At 42.2% G+C, this 20,088-nt stretch overlaps 1 protein-coding gene across 7 annotated transcripts in view; it reads right to left on the reverse strand.

Annotated features, from left to right (window-relative positions):
* RERE (arginine-glutamic acid dipeptide repeats) overlaps nucleotides 1-20,088 on the reverse strand; it is a 419,003-nt gene that overhangs the window by 91,092 nt on the left and 307,823 nt on the right. For all 7 annotated transcript variants that reach the window (XM_057531191.1, XM_057531176.1, XM_057531184.1 and 4 more), the window contains one exon: nucleotides 4,248-4,346. In XM_057531191.1, coding sequence (XP_057387174.1) covers nucleotides 4,248-4,346 — 99 coding nt within the window. The remainder of the gene's footprint in view (nucleotides 1-4,247; nucleotides 4,347-20,088) is intronic.

Below are 20,088 nucleotides of genomic sequence, written 5' to 3' on the forward strand. Positions count from 1 at the left end.
AACTGGGGATGGCGGCACAAAGGCTACAGGAGGCGGCAAAGGATGAGCCAGCAGTAAAGGATGCAGACGGGAGACGCAGCTCAGCAGAGGAAGCGCTCACCAGGGGACGGGCCAGGGAACACGCCAGGCCTCGCAGGCGGCTAGGGTCCAGGTCTGGGTGGGCAAAGGAGGGGCCTGCTCCCAGAGCAGAGGACCCAGGAGGTGCCCAGGCTGTCCGCTGCCAGCACAGCCGGGGGCTCCCACCAGTAGCTGCTCGTTGCACCAACCCTCTCACACGGAGAGCTTGATTCACGTCAGTGCAAAGGAAGGCAAGTTCATCGACACTGGCGTCAGGTCAGATGTTGGGTAGTTGGGTCAGATTCATATACTGGAGGCGAAGAAGTTTAAAAATAACTAGAATGTCCAAGTATATAGAACATTGAGAGGGAAAAAAAAGAGGCAGGCTCATGTATTTATTTGAGTTGGGGCCCATTTATTTTGCTTATTCTTGTGATTCCTGGGGTGAGAAAATGTGGGGAATTCAGCAGAAGGGGCCACATGCACAGAGCAGGTGTTTACTCACAGCCAAAACCAGGCTCAGGTTAAGAGTCGTGTTGGTTTATGTGCCCTGCCGCCACATAAAATGATTCAAAGAAGTGATCTGGACACATTCATCTGGAGCTTCCCTCAGCCTATCAATTATTCAGTCACTCTCTCTCATTCACTTTTGAGGTTTTAGAAAGTGAAGCTTAACTTCCTATGAATAAGGGAACCGTTTGATCCTTAGGCTCTGCAAGGGCTGGATGACTGCCAAAACATTTCTCAAAACTTACACTAAAACAAGAAGCAAACACGATGAAAATGAGCCCAGACTGACAAGGACTTATGCAGTTAAAGACCGTTATCCGGGACTCAGAGTGGGCAGCGCTCTGGAGTCATGGTTCATTTTTCAGAATTAAGCTGGGCTTTTCCCCACGTGTCAGATCCCGCCCCCCCTTCATCCTACTGTCTGCGAAAAGTCCCAAAGAGGCAGCAGTGGGGACATGGCCCACACTGTTCCTGATATAAGCAAGTGCTGCCAGAGAAGGAAGCCAGATTTCTTTCAAGCAGGAAGAGCTTTCTTTTAAGCTGGAATCTGAAAATTCCAGAGGGAATGAAAGGTCAAGGGAGGAATGAACGTAGGGGGAGAGAGTCATGGCTAGCGAGGAGCTGGAGAGGCAACATTCAGGGGAGGGACGACGGGGACGGAAGAAGAGGAGAGATCAGAAGGAGCCGCAGGCCACGTGGAGGAGCGTGCGTCCGAGAAGCAGCCATCACGGCTCGTCAGTCCTGACCAGGACCTAGGATGGGCCACACGGGCCACGTTCGTCCCATCCCCTTGTGTCTGTCTTCCACAAAGGCTTGTTGTAGAATTAAACATTTTTATCCATCAACTCTCTTATCTCCTTCCCACATAAATAGGTCTACAGTGGAAAACAACATCCATACAACTTTTTTTAAAAGTTGAAGTACAGCTGATTTACAATGTTGTGTTAATTTCTGCTATACAGCAAAGTGATTCAGTTATACATATACAAATATTTTTTTCATATTCTTTTCCATTATGATATATTACAGGATATTGAACATAGTTCCCTGTGCTACACAGCAGGGCCTTGTTGTTTATCTATTTTATATATAGTAGTTTATATCTATTAATCCCCAAATCCTAATTAATCCCTCCCCCACCCCCTTTCCCCTTTGGTAAGCATAAGTTTGTTTTCTATGTCTGTTTCTGTTCTGTAAATAAGTTCATTTGTGTCATATTTTAGATTCCACATATAAGCAATATCGTATGGTATTTGTCTTTCTCTTTCTGACTTACTTCACTTAGAATGATAATCACTAGGCCCATCCACGGTCCTGCAAATGGCATTATTTCATTCTTTTATTTATTTATTTATTTATTTATTTATTTATGGCTGTGTTGGGTCTTCGTTTTCTGTGTGAGGGCTTTCTCTAGTTGTGGCGAGCGGGGGCCACTCTTCATCACGGTGCGCGGGCCTCTCACTGTCGCGGCCTCTCTTGTTGCGGAGCACAAGCTCCAGACGCGCAGGCTCAGTAGCTGTGGCTCACGGGCCTAGTTGCTCCGCCGCATGTGGGATCCTCCCAGACCAGGGCTCGAACCCGTGTCCCCTGCATTGGCAGGCGGACTCTCAACCACTGCGCCACCAGGGAAGCCCTCATTCTTTTTTTATAGCTGAGTAATATTTCATGTTATACACACACACACACACACACACACACACACACACACACCACATCTTCTTTACCCATTCATCTGTCAACGGACATTTAGGGTGCTTCCATGTCTTGGCTATCGTAAACAGTGCTGCTACGAACACTGGGGTGCACGTATCTTTTCAAATTAAGAGTTTTCTCTAGATACATATCCAGGAGTGGGACTGCTGGATCATATGGCAACTTTATTTTTAGTTTTTTAATATATGACTTTTCACAACAACTGAGTTTAACATTTTCACTTCGGCTACTATCTGAATAACAAATATTTAAGATGCTTCCATCTCTCTACTAATCATGTAAAGTTTTAACATTTTAAATTTCAAAACAGCAACATCAGCTTCATCATCAGTCTCATGCCGTGAGGAGTCCAAAGGGACTGCTGAAAAGGCGCTCTATTACTGAGCCTTCAAGGGCCACTTCAGTCCCTCCCTGCTGCCTCCCAGTTCTCTCCCCATTCCATTCCTCTCAGCCCCCCGCCACCCTCAGCCACCCTCATCCGTAGCCATTCCATGAACACACTCCCCTGGCCCTCCACTCAGCAGACATCCAGGATCTCAGCGCTTCTCAGCGCCACTGCTGCTGTGCCACTCCATCGGCAGTCTCGGGCCTGGACTCTCACGACAGCCCCCAAGGCCCACGCTTGAATCAGCAGCCGGAGGCCCATCGGCAGATCGAGTCCCTCTGCCCAGAAGCTGCTCGTGCAGAGCAAACAGCAAGGCCCTGAACGCGGGTCCACAGGCCACCCTGACCTGCCCCCCACCTCTCCTACCGTCCTCCCCTCAGATACACTCCTGCCTATTTCTCGTCCATGCCAGGCGTGCTTTCACCTTAGGGCCCCCGATAGCCAAAAGGCTCGCCTCCTCGCTTCTCTAAGGTCTCTGCTCAAATGGTACTCACCAGGCGTTTCCGAGCCTCCTTACAAAAGACAGCCCCCTACCTAGTTCATCCCCATCCTCGCTGCCCTGCTGTTTTCCTCAGGCCACGTCTCACCCCTTGACATACACTGATTTACAGATGGTCTCCCCTCGTGAGGTGGGGCCTTGTGTTCCCCTTGATGGCTCCTAACACAGCACCTGGCACATAATAAGCCTTCGATAGATACTGCTGGAAAAATGAAAGAGCAGGATCAGGAAAGCCATACAGTTTCTGAACAGTCTTCCTTAGCGTAGTTTTACATACAGGCAAGGAATTTACAATCAATCGCTGTGTGTATCAGTGCCAGCCCTCATCTTAATCTCGTTCAACCTAAATGGCAAATGTCAAGCGGTGACGTTCCTATTGAAGACTCTATTTGCAAAAGCACAAGAAATCTCTCAGTCTTTTATAGCAATTCCTTTCCAAAGTCACGAGATGGGGGATGTAGCTTCATGAGAACTCTTTCTGCTGGGATAAAATCCATGGGTTTGAAAACTCTGTATTTGTGGATACATTTCTATCTCCCCACCTTCTTTAATGGGCCATACGAACAGGATGAATATGAAAGATCCACGCTTCCCGCTCTTGACTACTGCCCTTCAGCAGGTTAGGGACCCTGTCAGCCTACACAATAAAAACGGGATAGCAGCCCTACTCTAGGTTGGGTACCAACTGGTTTTAAAATGATTGTGTCTTAATACCGGGAGGTATCAAAAGCTAGCTTGCACCCAAAACAAACCAACCAACCCAAACTAATTTTTTTAAAGAGCAACTATTAATTTTTTTCCCTCTTTCCATGACACCCGGGAAAATCTTTCCCATTATCTACAGAACCAATGCTTACTAAAATCAAGTCTTTCCATACAGTTATGAGGCTTCAAGGCTCCCTCCCTTGACTGACAGATGCCATGGACAGCCTGCACCCACGACTGGACCTCAGGAGAACAGCGACAGGCAAGCCCCCGACGCCCCAGACCCGAGACAGACCCCGCCCCCTGCCCCCCACCCCCGCACGGCTCCGCCAAGACCTGAGGCAAAGCATCCCTCACCCACCACCCCCGCAAGCTCACCACTTCGTCCTCGGTCCAGCTCTTCTCAATCAGCTTGGGCACAGGCTTCTTTACCAGGCGCTGCAGGGCTTTGCCAGCATCATAACCACTTTCATGGAGCTAAAACAATAACAACAATTTTAGTTTGCTAACTGCACCAAATAACAGAACTGAGAGCAAATCAATAAAGGGGGGGGGGCCCTGCATTTACTCTAACAGAAGAGTCATGAGACGAGCATACAAGACTCAGAGCCATTTTAGCCAGCATGATCATTCATTCTTATCCAACCACCCCCACCCACCGCCAAATTCAGCTGTTCTGCGAAAGGGAAACAGGAAAGGCAGAGAACATTCTGGCAGTAATAGAAACAGGATTAAGAGTAACAGTGACATTTATTGAACATCTGGCCTGGGCTACTGCTAAGTACATTCCATGAACTCTACACCATTCTTAATCCTATGAGGAAGGTCTTCTCTCACTTAATCTTACGGGGTAGGAACTATCGTCACCCATTTTGCGTATGAGGAGACTGAGGCATGGAAAGGTCAAGTAAAGGTGCTCACCATACTAAGCCAGTACGTGGTGGAGCTAGACTCAGACCCAGCCAACGTGACCTCTACTCTTGTCCCATTTTCCCCAAAGTGACCTAAAGACATGCTAGATCATGTTCTATCCCATTCGCATTTCTTGTCTTTCAACTGTAGTAATTTCGCTAAGAAAGAATTTCAAGTACCTAAATATAAAAGCTTTAAATCTAATTATGTAACATCATACTAACTTTTCAGTACATACACATGAAGACGCTGGTTTATCTACGTGGTCCTTTTAGGATCAGACTTCTCTCTGGTCAAAGCTATTGAACTTTTTTTTCACTGTATATCCTTTTCAACCCTGGGCAGTGCCTGGCACCCCTGAACCCTCTCTATCTTGCAAAGATATGCCTGCCTTGGCTCCTGTGACCCTCTCCACTTCTGGTTCCTAAGTCTCAACTTGCAGACAATGAAGAGAAGTAGCAGGTAGAAAAATCCACTTGCTCAGTCGACCTCCCCAAACTATGGCTGTCCCTCCAAATTTCTCATTGGAAATCTGCCTTTCCTTTACAAATCTCTTTCTCTGACACAAGCATCTGTTTTGGCTAAGACCTGTATCTCCAGTACCTAACACAGTCTGTAGCATAAGGTGATACACAGAAATACTTCTTAAGTTAATAAAGGCCTTCAACTATTGTCCTTAGGTAGACTCAACCCAAATCTAAATCTCAGTGCCTTCAAATTCATTAAGCCTGATGTTGGCTGAGTACCTATTATGTTCCAGGCCACACAGCAGACCCTGGGGATACAGCAGCGAACAAAAATGCCCTCATGCAATGGACATTCTGATCTTTTCACCAGTGCTTCAATCCCTTATTTGAACAATTCACCAGCTTTTGCTGAATCCCCAGTACAAATACAGTACAAACCTTATTAACTGGTAAGTCACAGTTTTTATTTCCAGAAACTCACAAACTAGTGGAGATGTGCTGTGGGGATACAACACATACAAGATAAAAAGTTCTAGCAGGTCATAGCAATTACTATCACCTAGGTGTAGGCCAGGAGCTACAGACTCAACCGAAGGAGAGAGCCCTGTGTTCCCCTCCTTAACAGAAGACTTTCAAGGAGAACCTACAGATTGCCTTCCTGGCAACTGCTGTAGCCCCAGCGCTGGGCATATAGTAAGGCTGTGATAAATACTTGTTTGTTTGTATGGATGGATGGATGAATAAACAAATAAATAAAAGTTTGAGACATACACATCAAGTCTCTCTTCTAACCGTTTAACTGCTATTGGAAGGGATTATCACAAATACCCATTTTCATTGCTCGTTCAGCAAAACAAAAAGTTATTAAAAATTAAAATTTCCCGAGTTAGTCTCCCACTTTACAGGACCCCAGTTTAAGGCCAGACTATCCAAGGAAGTACAAGCTACAAGTTAATTATTAAGTCAACTACCTTAAAACAAAATGAAACACCTATAACAATGATCAATGCTGAATCCTGCTTTTGGTGGTGGTAGAGTGTGGGTGTGGGTGAGTGTTATTTGTGTGGGGTGTGTGTAATGCATATGAATGCTAGATACTAACTTACATATTTTTATGACATTCATCATTAGACTATTTTAAAAATAAAATAGTACATATAAATATTATACTAAATAAACAAAATACTACACTAAAATACTAGAATGTGCAAATGTTTGAAAACCGTCCACTCTGGCCTCCTTTCAGAAGTATATAAAATAAAAATAAAGTTAGCATTTCATACTTCGCCTGATACCCAGAACAAGCAGGTATTTGCCAAGTTCTATAATATAATGAGGATCTGTAATGAGAGCTTAACAGCATGGATCAGAACTGAATAAAAGGAAAAATTATACGGCTATTTAATTTTTTTAAAAAGCACACGTTAGTGACACTTTGAAATCAATTCAAGTTGATCAAATCATAAATTCTTAATAAAAAGCTCATGGCAAATTAACAACATTTTATAAGAGGTCATTATAGTAAATGGGGTAATTATAAGGAGAGTGATGAAAAACTATGGACTTTGGAGCCAGATTATCTGGATTTGAATTCTAGCTCTACTACTTACTAGGTGTGCGACCTTGGGCAAATTACTTATCCTCTTTGGTCCTCAATTTTGTCATCTTTTAAAATGAGTATAATAATAACATCCACCTCTTAGGGCTATTGTGAGGACAACATTAGAAAATACATGTAGGGACTTCCCTGATGGTGCAGTGGTTAAGAATCCGCCTGCCAATGCAGTGAACATGGGTTCGAGTCCTGGTCCGAGAAGATCCCACATGCCACGGAGCAACGAAGCCCGTGCGCCACAACTACTGAGCCTGCGCTCTAGAGCCCGCGAGCCACAACTACTAAAGCCTGTACACCTAGACCCTGTGCTCTGCAACAAGAGAAGCCACTGCAATGAGAAGCCCGCGCACCACAAGGAAGAGTAGCCTCCGCTTGCCGCAACTAGAGAAAGCCCGTGCACAGCAGCAAAGACCCAATGCAGCCAAAAATAAATAAATAAATTAATTAATTATTTAAAAAAAGAAAATACATGTAAAATTGCTTAGAACGGTACCTGGCACATAGTATGCTAAATGAGTGTTAGCTATTTATTTTTAAAAGAGAAAAAAAATGAAGGAAGCAGTCTCTACTCAATTTTCATTAATTTTCTAGAGAGTAGCCTTTTCAGAGACAGAAAAAAAAATTGTGAAACTATAAACAAAACCACTTACGTTTCACATAATTACTCACGTTAATAATTAATGAAATTTGATTAAAACTCTGGTACAGGACACAGAAAAAAAAATTTAAATCTTATATGGCTGGTAACAGGAAATTACTCACAAGAACATAAGGCTCATTCCAAAAGTGAACAAGTGAATGAAGTTAAGTCATTAATCCCTATGACATTCCTGCCTTTTGGTGAACCAAGGAGAGCTTTAAATGAACCGGAAGAAATGTTCTGAGTGACTTGCTGAACTTGTGGTCGTTTGGTTTACTGGAGAGGCTAGCTCCTGCTTGCACGATGCCCCCAGTCAAATTTCTAGTGAGGTGCTTAGTAGAGAAAGATGTTTTCCCAAAACATATCCCAGCATTCACGCTTCCTTTACAAACCTTTCAGATCATACTTTCCCCTGAGAAAGCTGCTGTGATGTATGGGGCAACCTAAAGAATGGGTAATTCCCTCCTCTCATTTGATCCACTGTCAGCCTGTCCTCTTAAAATACTCCTCTTCCTGACCTTTCCGTGCTATGAACTCCATAAATATCCAGAGCGTCTACCTCTCTCACCCCTATACAAAAACACATTTGAAAAGTAAAAGGTGTGGGATTACTTGCCAACAGTGACAAATACTGACTGAACAAACGAAGTTAGGGTGTTACTGTGCTGTTATCGATAATTCATAAAGGCCAGTACAAAGTTCGGCTCTGGCACACCCCCTTCCCAGGAAACCCAAAGGAACCTTTCTAAACAGTTGCCTTCTTAATGGTACAAACACTTACTCCCACTTTCCAGGAATCTTGTCTGAGAAATTCTGAGAGCTTTACATCTTTAAAGAAATACTTCAACCATATTTACTAAAGATATATTTCTAACATATTAATAGTTGTTACAGCCCATATTGCTTCTTTTGTTGATTATCTTTCGAGCACTTTGGGAAAACTACTGGGAGTTCAGGATATCCTTCATTCTTTCCACAAATGTTTATTGAGAGCTCAACTGTGCCAGACACTATTCGGGGTGCTAGGGATGAATAGAGCTGGGAGTAACACAGGTAACGTACCTCAGAAACGTTGGCCTGAGAATCACTTTAAAGTACTGTTCTAGTGTGACACATCTATCTAAATGTCGCCTCCAAACTCCAGGGTCCTAACGGGTTGAGTTGTTGGGTTCCACCTCCTTCCTTAACATATCATATCATGCACAAGAAAGCACTTCTTAAAAAGGGTTTGTTTTCTAAATGATTAGGAAGATTTTCTTTCTTCAGACTGGGGCCAAAATAATGTTTGAGCTAGAGCTTAACTGATTGTTTCAACTGTATTCCTCATGTAAATTAGAGTTGGTAAGTTTACCAAAATACTGGCTATCTCAAATCTCCAAAAATTGTCATTGAAAATATTCCCCTCTAATACCATGTCAAGCTCTGAAGAATTGGGATAATCTCAACCAGTGAAAAACATGTGTGTTTCAAATTTTAAACACCTGATCACAATCACACAGATACATCAATATAGGAAATTCAGTGCAGACTTCCCAATATTGCTAAGGTAAAAGGTTCTTCATTGTGAATAAGATTTTCTACCATTACCCTAGAGAAGATTTTTCAAAGAAATTGCAATAAAGACCCTCAAATGTCTTACAGCTTCACTTTGTGGTCTTAGAAGAGCAATTAAAGCAAGATAAATAAACCTTTCTGTCCATTTTGCAGCCAAGCCCGGCTGGGAAAATCTGGGATTAAATGCAATTTTAATGTATAGAGGAATGTACCATTTTGGAGCTACTGGGTAAAGATCACTGCAAAAAGCAGGGACCAAGATATAGCATCTTTACTCAATCAGCTTCCAATCTTCACAAGCTACTGGTAAGAGGAGAACTTAGATCTTACACTATCACCACTACCTGCCAGCCACTAAAGCAGGAAGTCATTCCGCAGAAACCACCGTTTTCAAATTCATCATCACAGGGCCTGTGTGTGCATGTGTGTGCGTGCGTGCGTGCATGTGTGTGTGTTTAATCTGATGATCAGGGAAGCATGCACTTGTAAATCTGCCGCTTCCACATCACCGAACTGCAAGTCTGCACTTATGCACAAGTAAAAGCCATCTTCCCCTAAACCACAGGTCAGTATGTGGGGGATCTGATAACAAAATGGCGATTTTTCACCAATCCACTAGCCCTTTAAGTGACTCCACCATGGAACTACCCCTGCTTTGCTGTCTTCCAGCAGCCCGTCACCTGGTTCCCCACACTTACTCCACAGAATCCTCAGGTTGCGCTCTTCCCTTCGATTTTGGTTTGTTCATTGTGAAGGAGTCCAGGGTGGCTCTTCCCCAGTAGGTGTCCACCCTCCTCGGCCACGCCTTCTGGTGCCCTGAGACCCAGTGGAACGTCCCAGCCCGGGAGGCAGGCAGCTCCCACCACATACTCTGCCTTCCTTCCATTCATTCCACAAAGAGCTCCTGAGCAGCTCCGAATGCTACACACGGCTCCGCCTAAGTTGGCCCAAGTATACCAGCAGAGTGGACCTGGCTGGGGGGGCCGAGGGGGATGGTTCTGAAAACAACAGCAGCTTCTGTGTAAGAAAACTCCTAGTTTGGTTCTGCTCAACAAAGGAACTGCAGCACTGAATCACACAGAGCCAAAGACGCCGCGCCCTCTGTAAATGGACACAGCTGGCTGTTGCATAAAAATCTCAATGACTCCAAGATTCCAGGTGCTCAGCAGCCCCCTCTGCACGAACCGCTCCACAGTCAAGGCCTTCTGTAGCCTCGAGAACACAGCTCAGAGCCTGCGCCAGGGCACAGATTCCTATTAAGCAGCTTCGTCACAAACCAGCTGAGTTGAGGTTTCCGTCTGGCAAATGGGCCTGACGACACCAGCCCTCAGCTGTGTCAAAGGACCATGAAAAGCCAGAAATGAGACACTGTGACAAGATACCCCGAAATGCCAAACAACCATCAACTGTCCAGCGGTATCATCACGGGGAGTAATGTTTTCGGGACACGGCTCTTACCCGAGACTCTTCAAACACCCGGACGTTCAAGGTGCCCACCGTGCTGGGGACTGTGTAGCCTCAAGTGTCCTGTGACAGCCCCTGACCTCTCTGTGATTAGCAGGAAGAAAGGGTCAGGCCACAAGAAGAAAAACACATTTCTGCAAAATTGCCCAAGTTAAACCTGCTACTCTCACTCAGCCTGACAAATCATCCCCTGCTTATTACTTTCTGTAATTTAATATATATAAGTGCTTTATTGGCAAGCTTCTTGAAAGAATAAATAATACTTAATGACTGCCTACAGTTTAATTAACTCATGATTGAACTTCTCATGCACTGCTATAAACATTAAATTATATCCTTCCTCAAAGCTGCCATGGATGGAATTCTTGTTTCAAGCTTTAACTCTCCTGCCTAAACAATTCTGAAATTTCAGCAAATCTGTATATTGGACAGGGAGGTGAGAGAATCAACCTTAATGCCTGGTTATAAAGTGTGTTATTTTACAGAGCAAGGGCGAGGTCTTAATTTAAATAAGATTGAAAATGTGCACATGTCCGAACACCTCATTTATATTACAGCAATCATTAAACATCGCTGGATCTGGGGCAGTCTTATTAGCATAAACTCCACGTATTACCACAAGGTTTCAAGTTTCTACTCAGGCTTTTCATCTGAGCTGCCATTTTCTGTCTGCGTGATGTTGCAAATAAATTTTCCTCTTGGCACGGCTCAGCTGTCAGGCACCTCTGTTCTATAATGAACCCATGAATTACATCTCCTGCTCTGTCATCCCTGGTCTCACACATCAAAATATTGTTCTTCAATTGTAATTTATAACTTAATTCAAATGTCCCTTTTACTGTGACCTTTTTAGATCAAATGGCATTGCATCTGGCAGCTTCTACTAAAGTATCCTTTTGCAATTACAGCCGTTATAATAACTGTAGAAAAAGCCTACCTGAGTTAGATTGCATTCACGCTAAATACTAAATAATTGCAGTCTATTAAGGATAATATTAGATTTCAAAGTCTTTTGCTCTGCAAAATACACTATTTACAATAAACTGCCAAAATAACTTCGGGGAAAAAAAGTGGAATTTGGAAAAGTTCTTAAAATCCTTCATGTAGTTTTAATTATTTCAATTATTTCTCACTAACATGAGAGAAATCTTACTGAAATCTAAGACACAACTTAAAAATTTTCTCATAATCTGTAATTCACAAATGCCTATATATTTTCAATCACTCCTCCATCACCAATGACCTAGTACCAAGCTCAAAATATGATACACGTATACATTTAAAAACTAGAGTTAAGACTAAAAGCACAATGTTTATTTTTGTTCAGCTACTGTCACTCCAAATAATGCTATTTAAGCACTGGAGAGGATAAATTTCTCTAAATACTCCTATGGGCACACATTTTAGAGATCGCGGCAAAGACAGAATTTAACTGCTGAGAGTGAGGGCTGAGGGAAAGATTCAGTTAATTTTCAGAAGGAAATACATTGTCGCTGGACCAACCCTCCCCCTCCAACGCTCTCTGAATAAGTACAATGTTCCAGGAATTATGCCAGTCCCTGGGGTCACAAAGGAGAAGGGAGGGGGGAACCAACGTTTCTTGAGTATTGCATGTGCTAGGAACTTACTAGGTCATCATGATTTCATCATCCCTCACACCACTCTTGTGGCAAGAGTACTAAAAATGAGGAAACCAAACTGAGAGGTTCAGTGTCTTGCTCGGGGCCACTTCTCTAGAAAGCAGCACAGCGAGGACTCTAACATAAGCCCCATTCCTAGGAAGTCTGAGATTCAGCCCCTGCCCCAAACACCTACACCGGAGCAGCTTAGAACCAGCCATCTGGTGGGAGCAATGGGCTCGGGGGCTCCTCCAGCCACAGGGAGACAGCAAGCTCAAGGGCTTTTCTTAACCTGGGGCGGGGTGGGTAGGCAGGAGGAGGAAACAAGCAGCTCAGAGAAGAGGAAACACACACACATAAACAAAATAATGAAATAAATGTATAATAAAAACACAAAAGTGTCAGTGACTGGGGTGATATTTGCTCTGCTGAAAAACCAAGATGACTCCACAGAGCAGATGTGAAAAATCAACAGAGTAATATGATTAACCTTGCCTACACTTAATGAAGAGCAACAACCAAATTAAAAACACTACTCTAGGAGCAAGTAAAAGTAGGCAGTATTATGTCTAGATAACACTGCACTTTTAAGCGAGTTTCCCATGGCTGATACAGCATTGTATCATTTCTCATTCACAGTTAATTCCCACACAATATTGTATCCAGAAATGAACAGGTCACCATCTCCCGGCTACAGTGGTTTTGAAGGTATTTTAAACACACAGAACAGGAGCCTCAACCACAAGGCGATGAGAAAGTAAACACCAAATGCTGGCCCTTCAGCTGAGGGCAGTGTGTTTTTAAAATACAGAACAAACCAAACTCTGAATGTCTTGGCATTTCTGACCATCTGCCTACTGTCTTTACAAACACAAACACCTGGAAAGGAGAAGCTGAGGAGTTCCTGGGCCAAAGACACAGGTTTGGGAGTTTGGCAGAGGTGAAATTTCAACAGGACAGGGTTCCTGGCTTTGATTCAAACACTTGTTCTGCCACCAGCTGTGTGATAGAAACCAAGTTAAATATTTTTCTAAACCTCAGTTTTCTTGGCTGCAGAAAGGAAGAATACAGAACCTATTTTGAAGGACTGTTTAGGATGAAATAAGGTATGTGGTAATCACTGAGCATGACTGCTGGAGAAGGAAATGTTCCATTAAGGAGAGCCGACTAAAAAGGGATGGGACGGGATGACCGTCACGGGAAACAGCACTGGTGGTAAGGAAAGTGAATCAGCTTTAGAGCGCCATAGGAATGAACTTTATTCTACAGTACTTACAAGACAGGATGACAGACAGGATTCAGAAGGGAAACAACAGAGAACCTGGTGACTTGCTGAGAATCTCAGGAGCAAGTTACCAGGCTGCACTGGAGGAGCAGCCGCCTGGGCAAAGGAGCCTGGAGGCCCCCGGATTCTTCATCGGTAACAGAGGGGCTGAAGAAGGTCTTTTTTTGGAACTTCCCAGTGTTTAACATTTTTTCTCTTTATAGACGTTTCTTAAAGGTGAAATTCTAAAGAACAGTCTTAAAAAACGAGTAAATGGAAAGAATATTATACACTCCTTTAGAAAAATAAATAAACAATATAGCCACTGAACAATATAGCCAAACTGCCTGGGCCAAACACTGACTAGCTGCTGCAGAGGCTTCACTTACACCTTAGGGATTAAGGTTGGTGTTAATTTTCAGGCCTCTGTGAAAGCTGCAATAGTTTATGCCACAGGTCTTTAAATGAGATTATGCATAGTTAATCATCTACCCAGTTAACATGTATATAACCTCGCTTCTCAGAAACAAAATCTTTCCTCCTGCTTTTTGTGTGTGAGTCCAGGCACCGGACATAAAGAACGTTAGGCTGCCGTGGGTCTAAGCTGCCAGCCCAGTGTATCTAAAGGGAGGTTGACTCCTTAGGACTCAGCAGACAAATCCACTAATGACAAGATTCAGCTTAATGATACAGAATGAGTGTAACTCTGGCCACAACGAGAAAACTACTGGCAGATTCAGGAATCATAATTATTTGTGAGTTTAGAAAGACCTGTTTCAGCTCACAAGTAGAAACTGTTCAGGGCCACAGTGGAAATTAAAACTCTTTTTTTCACTTACTCCTAGAATCTTCACAGCCTTGAAAACAGAAAAACAATAAGTAAGGCTCTAACCTAGAGGGTGACAGAAAAAACACTGTTCTATCCCTCTCACGTAGGTATTAGCGAACCCATTCATAAATGCTAAACTGAACTAGAAAGCACATGTGAAAGGTCAGCTATGGGTCAATTTTAACCAGATTCCTTCAAACAGTTCATTTTAAAAAAAAATAAATAAACAAAAACAACCTCAAGATCAGTTGCATCAGTATTAAGGGAAAAACATTTACAGAAAGTGCTTTAATACCTACTCAGTAGAATTTAGGTGCAGAAATGACTGCTTCCAATCCACGGGGCTCAACAACCTTAACCTTAGTGATTTTTGACGAGTAATTTTAAGGCTGTGTAAACTATAGTACACCTATGCTTTTTTGGTTGCAATGATAAAGTAATGGAACAAAGAAAATCAAAGAGGCATACACCAAAGCATGTGAGATTACTGAGTTGGGAACATCTCTGAGTGACTGCTCTTTTATCCAGAAACCTCAGCCAAGAACAAAGCTAGTGACTAAAAAATAAGCAAAAAGGCTCTGGGCAACCACAGTAGTGCCCTCCAGCAATGGCCCTGGAGAACCTCGAAGCCCTCACCCTGAACCTTAGCTGTCTGGCTTCCTCACAGTTCTGGATTTCCCAGTCAAATACCAGGTCTGAAAGAACAAATGAGAGAGACTGTGTGATTTTAACACAGAGCAGTGGCACAAGAGAGCCTCACTGTAGAAGACTCCAAAACTTGGCAAACTATTGGGTTGGCCAAAAAGTGCCTTTGGTTTCTAAGTACACATAAAAGACACATTTTTCATTTTCACCAAGAACTTTATTGAACAACGTATCCACCCTTCTGTTCCACTACCTTCTGCCATTTTTCAGGCAACTTCATAACTCCATCTTCCCAGGACGTTTTATCTTTTTGAGCAAAGAACTGTTCCAGGTGCCTTTTACAGTCTTCCAGGGAACTGAAATTTTTTGTAAAGACCGGAATAAGTGGAAATCTGAAGGTGCAATGTCCGGTGAATACGGCGGATGAATCAGAACTTCCCAGCCAAGGTGTAACAGTTTTTGCCTGGTCATCAAAGAAACACAAGGTCTTGTGTTATCCTGATGGAAGATTATGTGTTTTCTGTTGACTAATTCTGGAAGCTTTCATCAAGTGCTGCTTTCAGTTGGTCTAATTGGGAGCAAGACTTGTTGGAATTAATCGTTTGGTTTTCCGGAAGGAGCTCATAATAGAGGACTCCCTTCCAATCCCACCATATACACATCACCTTCTCTGGATGAAGACCAGCCTTTGGTGTGGTTGGTGGTGGTGGTTCATTTCGCTTGTCCCACAATCTCTTCCGTTCCACATTATTGCACAGTATCCACTTTTCATTGCCCATCACAATTTGTTTTAAAAACGGAACGTTTTCATTACATTTAGGTAGAGAACGGCATGCAGAAATATGGTCAAGAAGGTTTTTCTCCCTTAACTTACGTGGAACCCAAACATCAAAGTGATTAACATAATCAAGCTGGTGCAAATGAAGTTCAACGTTTGATTTTGAGTATGTCGGCTATCTCCCGCGTTGTATAACATTGATTATTCTCAATTAACGTCTCAATTTGATCGCTATCAACTTCAACTGGTCTACCTGACCACGGGGTATCGTCCAGCAAGAAATCTCCAGCACGAAACTTTGCAAACCACTTCTGACACGTTCGATCAGTCACAGCACCTTCTCCATACACTGCACAAATCATTTTTTGCGTTCGGGTTGCGTTTTTTACCTTTCTTGAAATAATAAAGAATAATATGCCAAAAATGTTGCTTTTTTTTCTTCCATCTTCAATATTAAAATGGCTACACAAAAATTCACCAATTTTGATAAGTCTTTCTTTAAATGCACACTAATATGACAGCTATCACATACGATCTAACAAAATTGTTTTGAATGAAGTTAAAGACAACTAAGTGCTACTAGAGTCATCTTATGGAAAAAACCAAACGAACCTTTTGGCCAACCCAACATTATGCAAACCAAAGACCTGAAACTCTCCACAGTTGCACACGATTTTGTGTGATGGCCACCAATAATGATGACTCAGAGGCATCAAGTAAAGGTAGACTTGATTTGAGACACATGAAAACTTACACCTCATTTGTGACATGGGTGGGGGGGTGGGGTGCAGAATGGAGGAAAATTAAGAGCCAACCTTCCCAAAAATCCCTGAATAAGTAGTACTCCAAAGTACTTGAGTAAGGTGGAATACACGACCCAACCAATACTATGGGCAGGGAGAAGGCGGGCCAACCAACAGACAGGGCAGCAAGAAGGGCAAGGGCGGGCAGTCAGTGTAGTGATTTAAGAAGCCCAGAAAGTGACCGGCTATGGGGGAATAATCCGTCTCCTGGAGAAGAGAGCTGGTCGGGGCAGCGCTGCAGGACAGGAAATGGAACAGACGGCAGAGACTTAAAAGAGCAATAGCTTCAAAGGTAGCCAGGGCTGACCCCAGGCCACCTCAGAGATTGGGCCTACAAGCAGCACGAGACCTTGCCCCCGAGGGGCCCTGAGGGGCAGGTGCCCTCCGACTTGACTGGGGCAGGCTGGGGCCATCTAGGGTGGAGCCAAGGAAGAAATACTCAGCAACCTGACAGGTCAGAATAAATGAGTCAATATGGTGGTTATACATGACAATTCTGTTATTTAAATAAATGTTCTTCGTACCAAGAAAGCCAAATACACTATACTTTATGCCAATACAAATATGACAGTATTTTATAAATCAAATGTCCTCAGATGTTACAGAAATATCACAGTCACTACTAGAATATTTTTATACTCTCAATATTATAAAGTCCACAATCTAAATAAATTGTAACTGATAGAAAAGGAAAGGAAGTAAAAATAAACTATTACAAAAAATTAAAAATAAGTACTATAATTTATTTTAGTAACATTTTGTGTAACAGTAAAATCCAACTGTGGCAGGCTAAAAAATGACCAACAGAAGATATCTGCATCAAATCCCTGGAACATGTGATTGTGACCTTATTTGAAAAAAGGGTCTTTACAGACGTGATGGTGATTAAGGTAAGGATTTTAAGATGAGGAGACAATTCTAGATTACCCAGGCGGGCCCTATACCCAGTGACCAGCGTCCTTATGCAAGAGAGGCAGTGGGAAACACGGAACAGAGAAGACACAGACACACAGAGAAGATGGCAATGGGAAGACAAGCAGAGGAAGATGTGGCCATAAAGGAGGAGAGCTAGGAGCTACTCAGTGCTGGAAGAGGCAAAGAATGATTCTCCCCCTGTGGAGATGGAGGGAGCATGGCCCCACTGACACGCTGATTTCTAACTTCTGGCCTCCAGAACTAGGAGAGAATAAAATCTGTTGTTTTAAGTCGCCAAGTTTGTAGTAATTTGTTATATAGTAGCCACAGGAAACTAATACACCGACCTTCAAACTTTGGGGGTAAAAAAATTTATCTAGGAGGGCTATAAAAAAAAAAGTATTCCGAAGTATACTTCAAACTAGTATAAGAAACACACATACTAGGACAAATATAAATTTTAATATTCTACAGTACATTTTAGAAGTTATGTTCATATGTGAGCCTTTTCAAAACTCATGGGCCCACTTTGTTCTAAGATTTAAACACTTACTTAGATTTCAACACTTTCAGCAAATGCTCTCCCATTAGGGTTTTGCAAAGAGCAGGGACTCCATCACGTTTATTACTGAACAAATAAATGAATGAATGATTTTATTAAAGCCTCTTCTTCGATGTAAAAAGGCTAAGGGCTTTTATCCTGACTTGCTAAATACTTATTATGTCAATATTAATGCTTAATATAGATTCACAGATGTTAAAATTCCAACTGATTGATGTTAAGTAGACAGTTTTCAAAACACCATGTAAACCTCAAAATATTTTACCAGTATTTAGCTTGGAAAAAAATCCTATGAGAAAGAAATTTCTTAAATTAGCAAAGGAACCTTCTAACTTTTGCCAAACAAAAGTAAAAGCTGAATCACACTCATCCGTCCCTGCTGAGAGCCTAGGAGGAAGGATGGAGATACACAGCCAGGCTGCAGCATGAAGGGTTTTTAACTTGCTGAATGGCAAATCCCCCAAACTGCAGATTCAATGGATATTTCAAGAGGACTGTTGTAAGGCAGTGGCCTCAATTCTAGACTACCCTCAAGTTTAAATTATTATGTGTATATAAATATGACAGAGTGCGGCCATTAATCTGCAGGTGATAACTGTACTTTTCTCACAGAATTGTTATAAAGATGAAATGAATTCATTCATAAAAAGCACTTAAACTTCTGCCTAACATATAAGCACTCAACCAACAAATACATTTTAATTTTGTTACAATTATTAATATTGTTGTTGTTATTAATGACATCAGGCAACTGACCAATAGTTGATACCTAACAAAATGAAAATAACAGTGATAAATTTAAAGTCCCCTGCCTGGCTGAAAATTCAGTCAAAGAGCTGAAAGCGGGAGATAAATGGCTTAGGAAAGGCAAAAATGTGAAGAAAAAAGAAACAAAACCGGACAAAGACAAAACACAAGAAAAAAATGAATGTGACGTGCACATTCATGAAGGCTTGGACTGCACTGAGGTGAGCTTTTGGGACAACTGAAGTTAACTCCTTGACACCATATGCTGATCAAATCTGACAAGCGTTGCTTTAGTGCAGGTGTCGCATTTTAAGACATACATACAGACAAAGCTGACCAGAAGGAGAAATAAAATGGTTATACATAAAAATGGTTACACACACACACACACACACACACACACACACACACACGTATATAAAAACTACACCATGGATGAAAATTGGAAACATTACCCTCAGTGAAAGAAACCAGTTACAAAAGACCACATATTGCACAATTCCACTTAAACGAAATGTTCACAACACGGGAATCCATAGACATGGAAGGCAGACTATAACAATAATATAATAATGGCTGCCGGGGTGGGGTGAGGAGAGATGGGAGATGGGGAGTGACTAATGAGCACAGGTTTCCTTGGGGGGTGAAAATGTTCTAAAATTGATCGTGGCGGTAGTTAACACAAATCTGAATATACTGAAAGCCATTAAATTGTACACTTTAAATATGTGAAATATATAGTACATGAATTATATTTCAATAAAACTATTATATTAAAAAGAGATAAAAGAAAGAAATGGCTAAAGAAACTTGTGAGTGGTTCACACTGAAAAGCAAAGTGGGGCCACAACTGTGATGAGCTGATTCGGCAACACCACAGACCAGAAGAACTTACAGCCAGACTTCTGTGTTAAAAAAATTATCAAAAATAAAATCACTACTACAGTAAGTAATGAAGATGCCATTCCCAGAGGCTGATAATGTAAGTGGCCTTTTATCTCCTCACCCACCCCTGAGAACCAAAGGGAACCACATTGATAAATGTCTAAAACAAAAAATTTTCAGAACAGAAGTTCAGAATATTTCTAATTGGTCAAAACACAATAAATAAAAACTCAAATTTGTATATTATTATGCTGATACTCAGTTGAAAAGGTCATGGTTACACCAGAAAACTTCACTACATGGTCTCTTTCAGCAATTTCACTTCTACTATCGTTAACAATATAATATGAGGTAGAGTCCAATATCCTGTCACAACATAAATAAAACCCTAGCAAAGGTGCTTGTCAAGACTGATTTAAATAAGGTGTTCTTGTAATTACTGGATTTCCATAAAAAGAAATCATATAGCATTATCAACTATTACTCTTTTCAACCAAAATCCTGAGACAAAAAAACCACC

Source organism: Balaenoptera acutorostrata, chromosome 1 (genome assembly GCF_949987535.1).
Source record: "Balaenoptera acutorostrata chromosome 1, mBalAcu1.1, whole genome shotgun sequence".
In the NCBI taxonomy this organism is placed as follows: Eukaryota; Metazoa; Chordata; class Mammalia; order Artiodactyla; family Balaenopteridae; genus Balaenoptera; species Balaenoptera acutorostrata.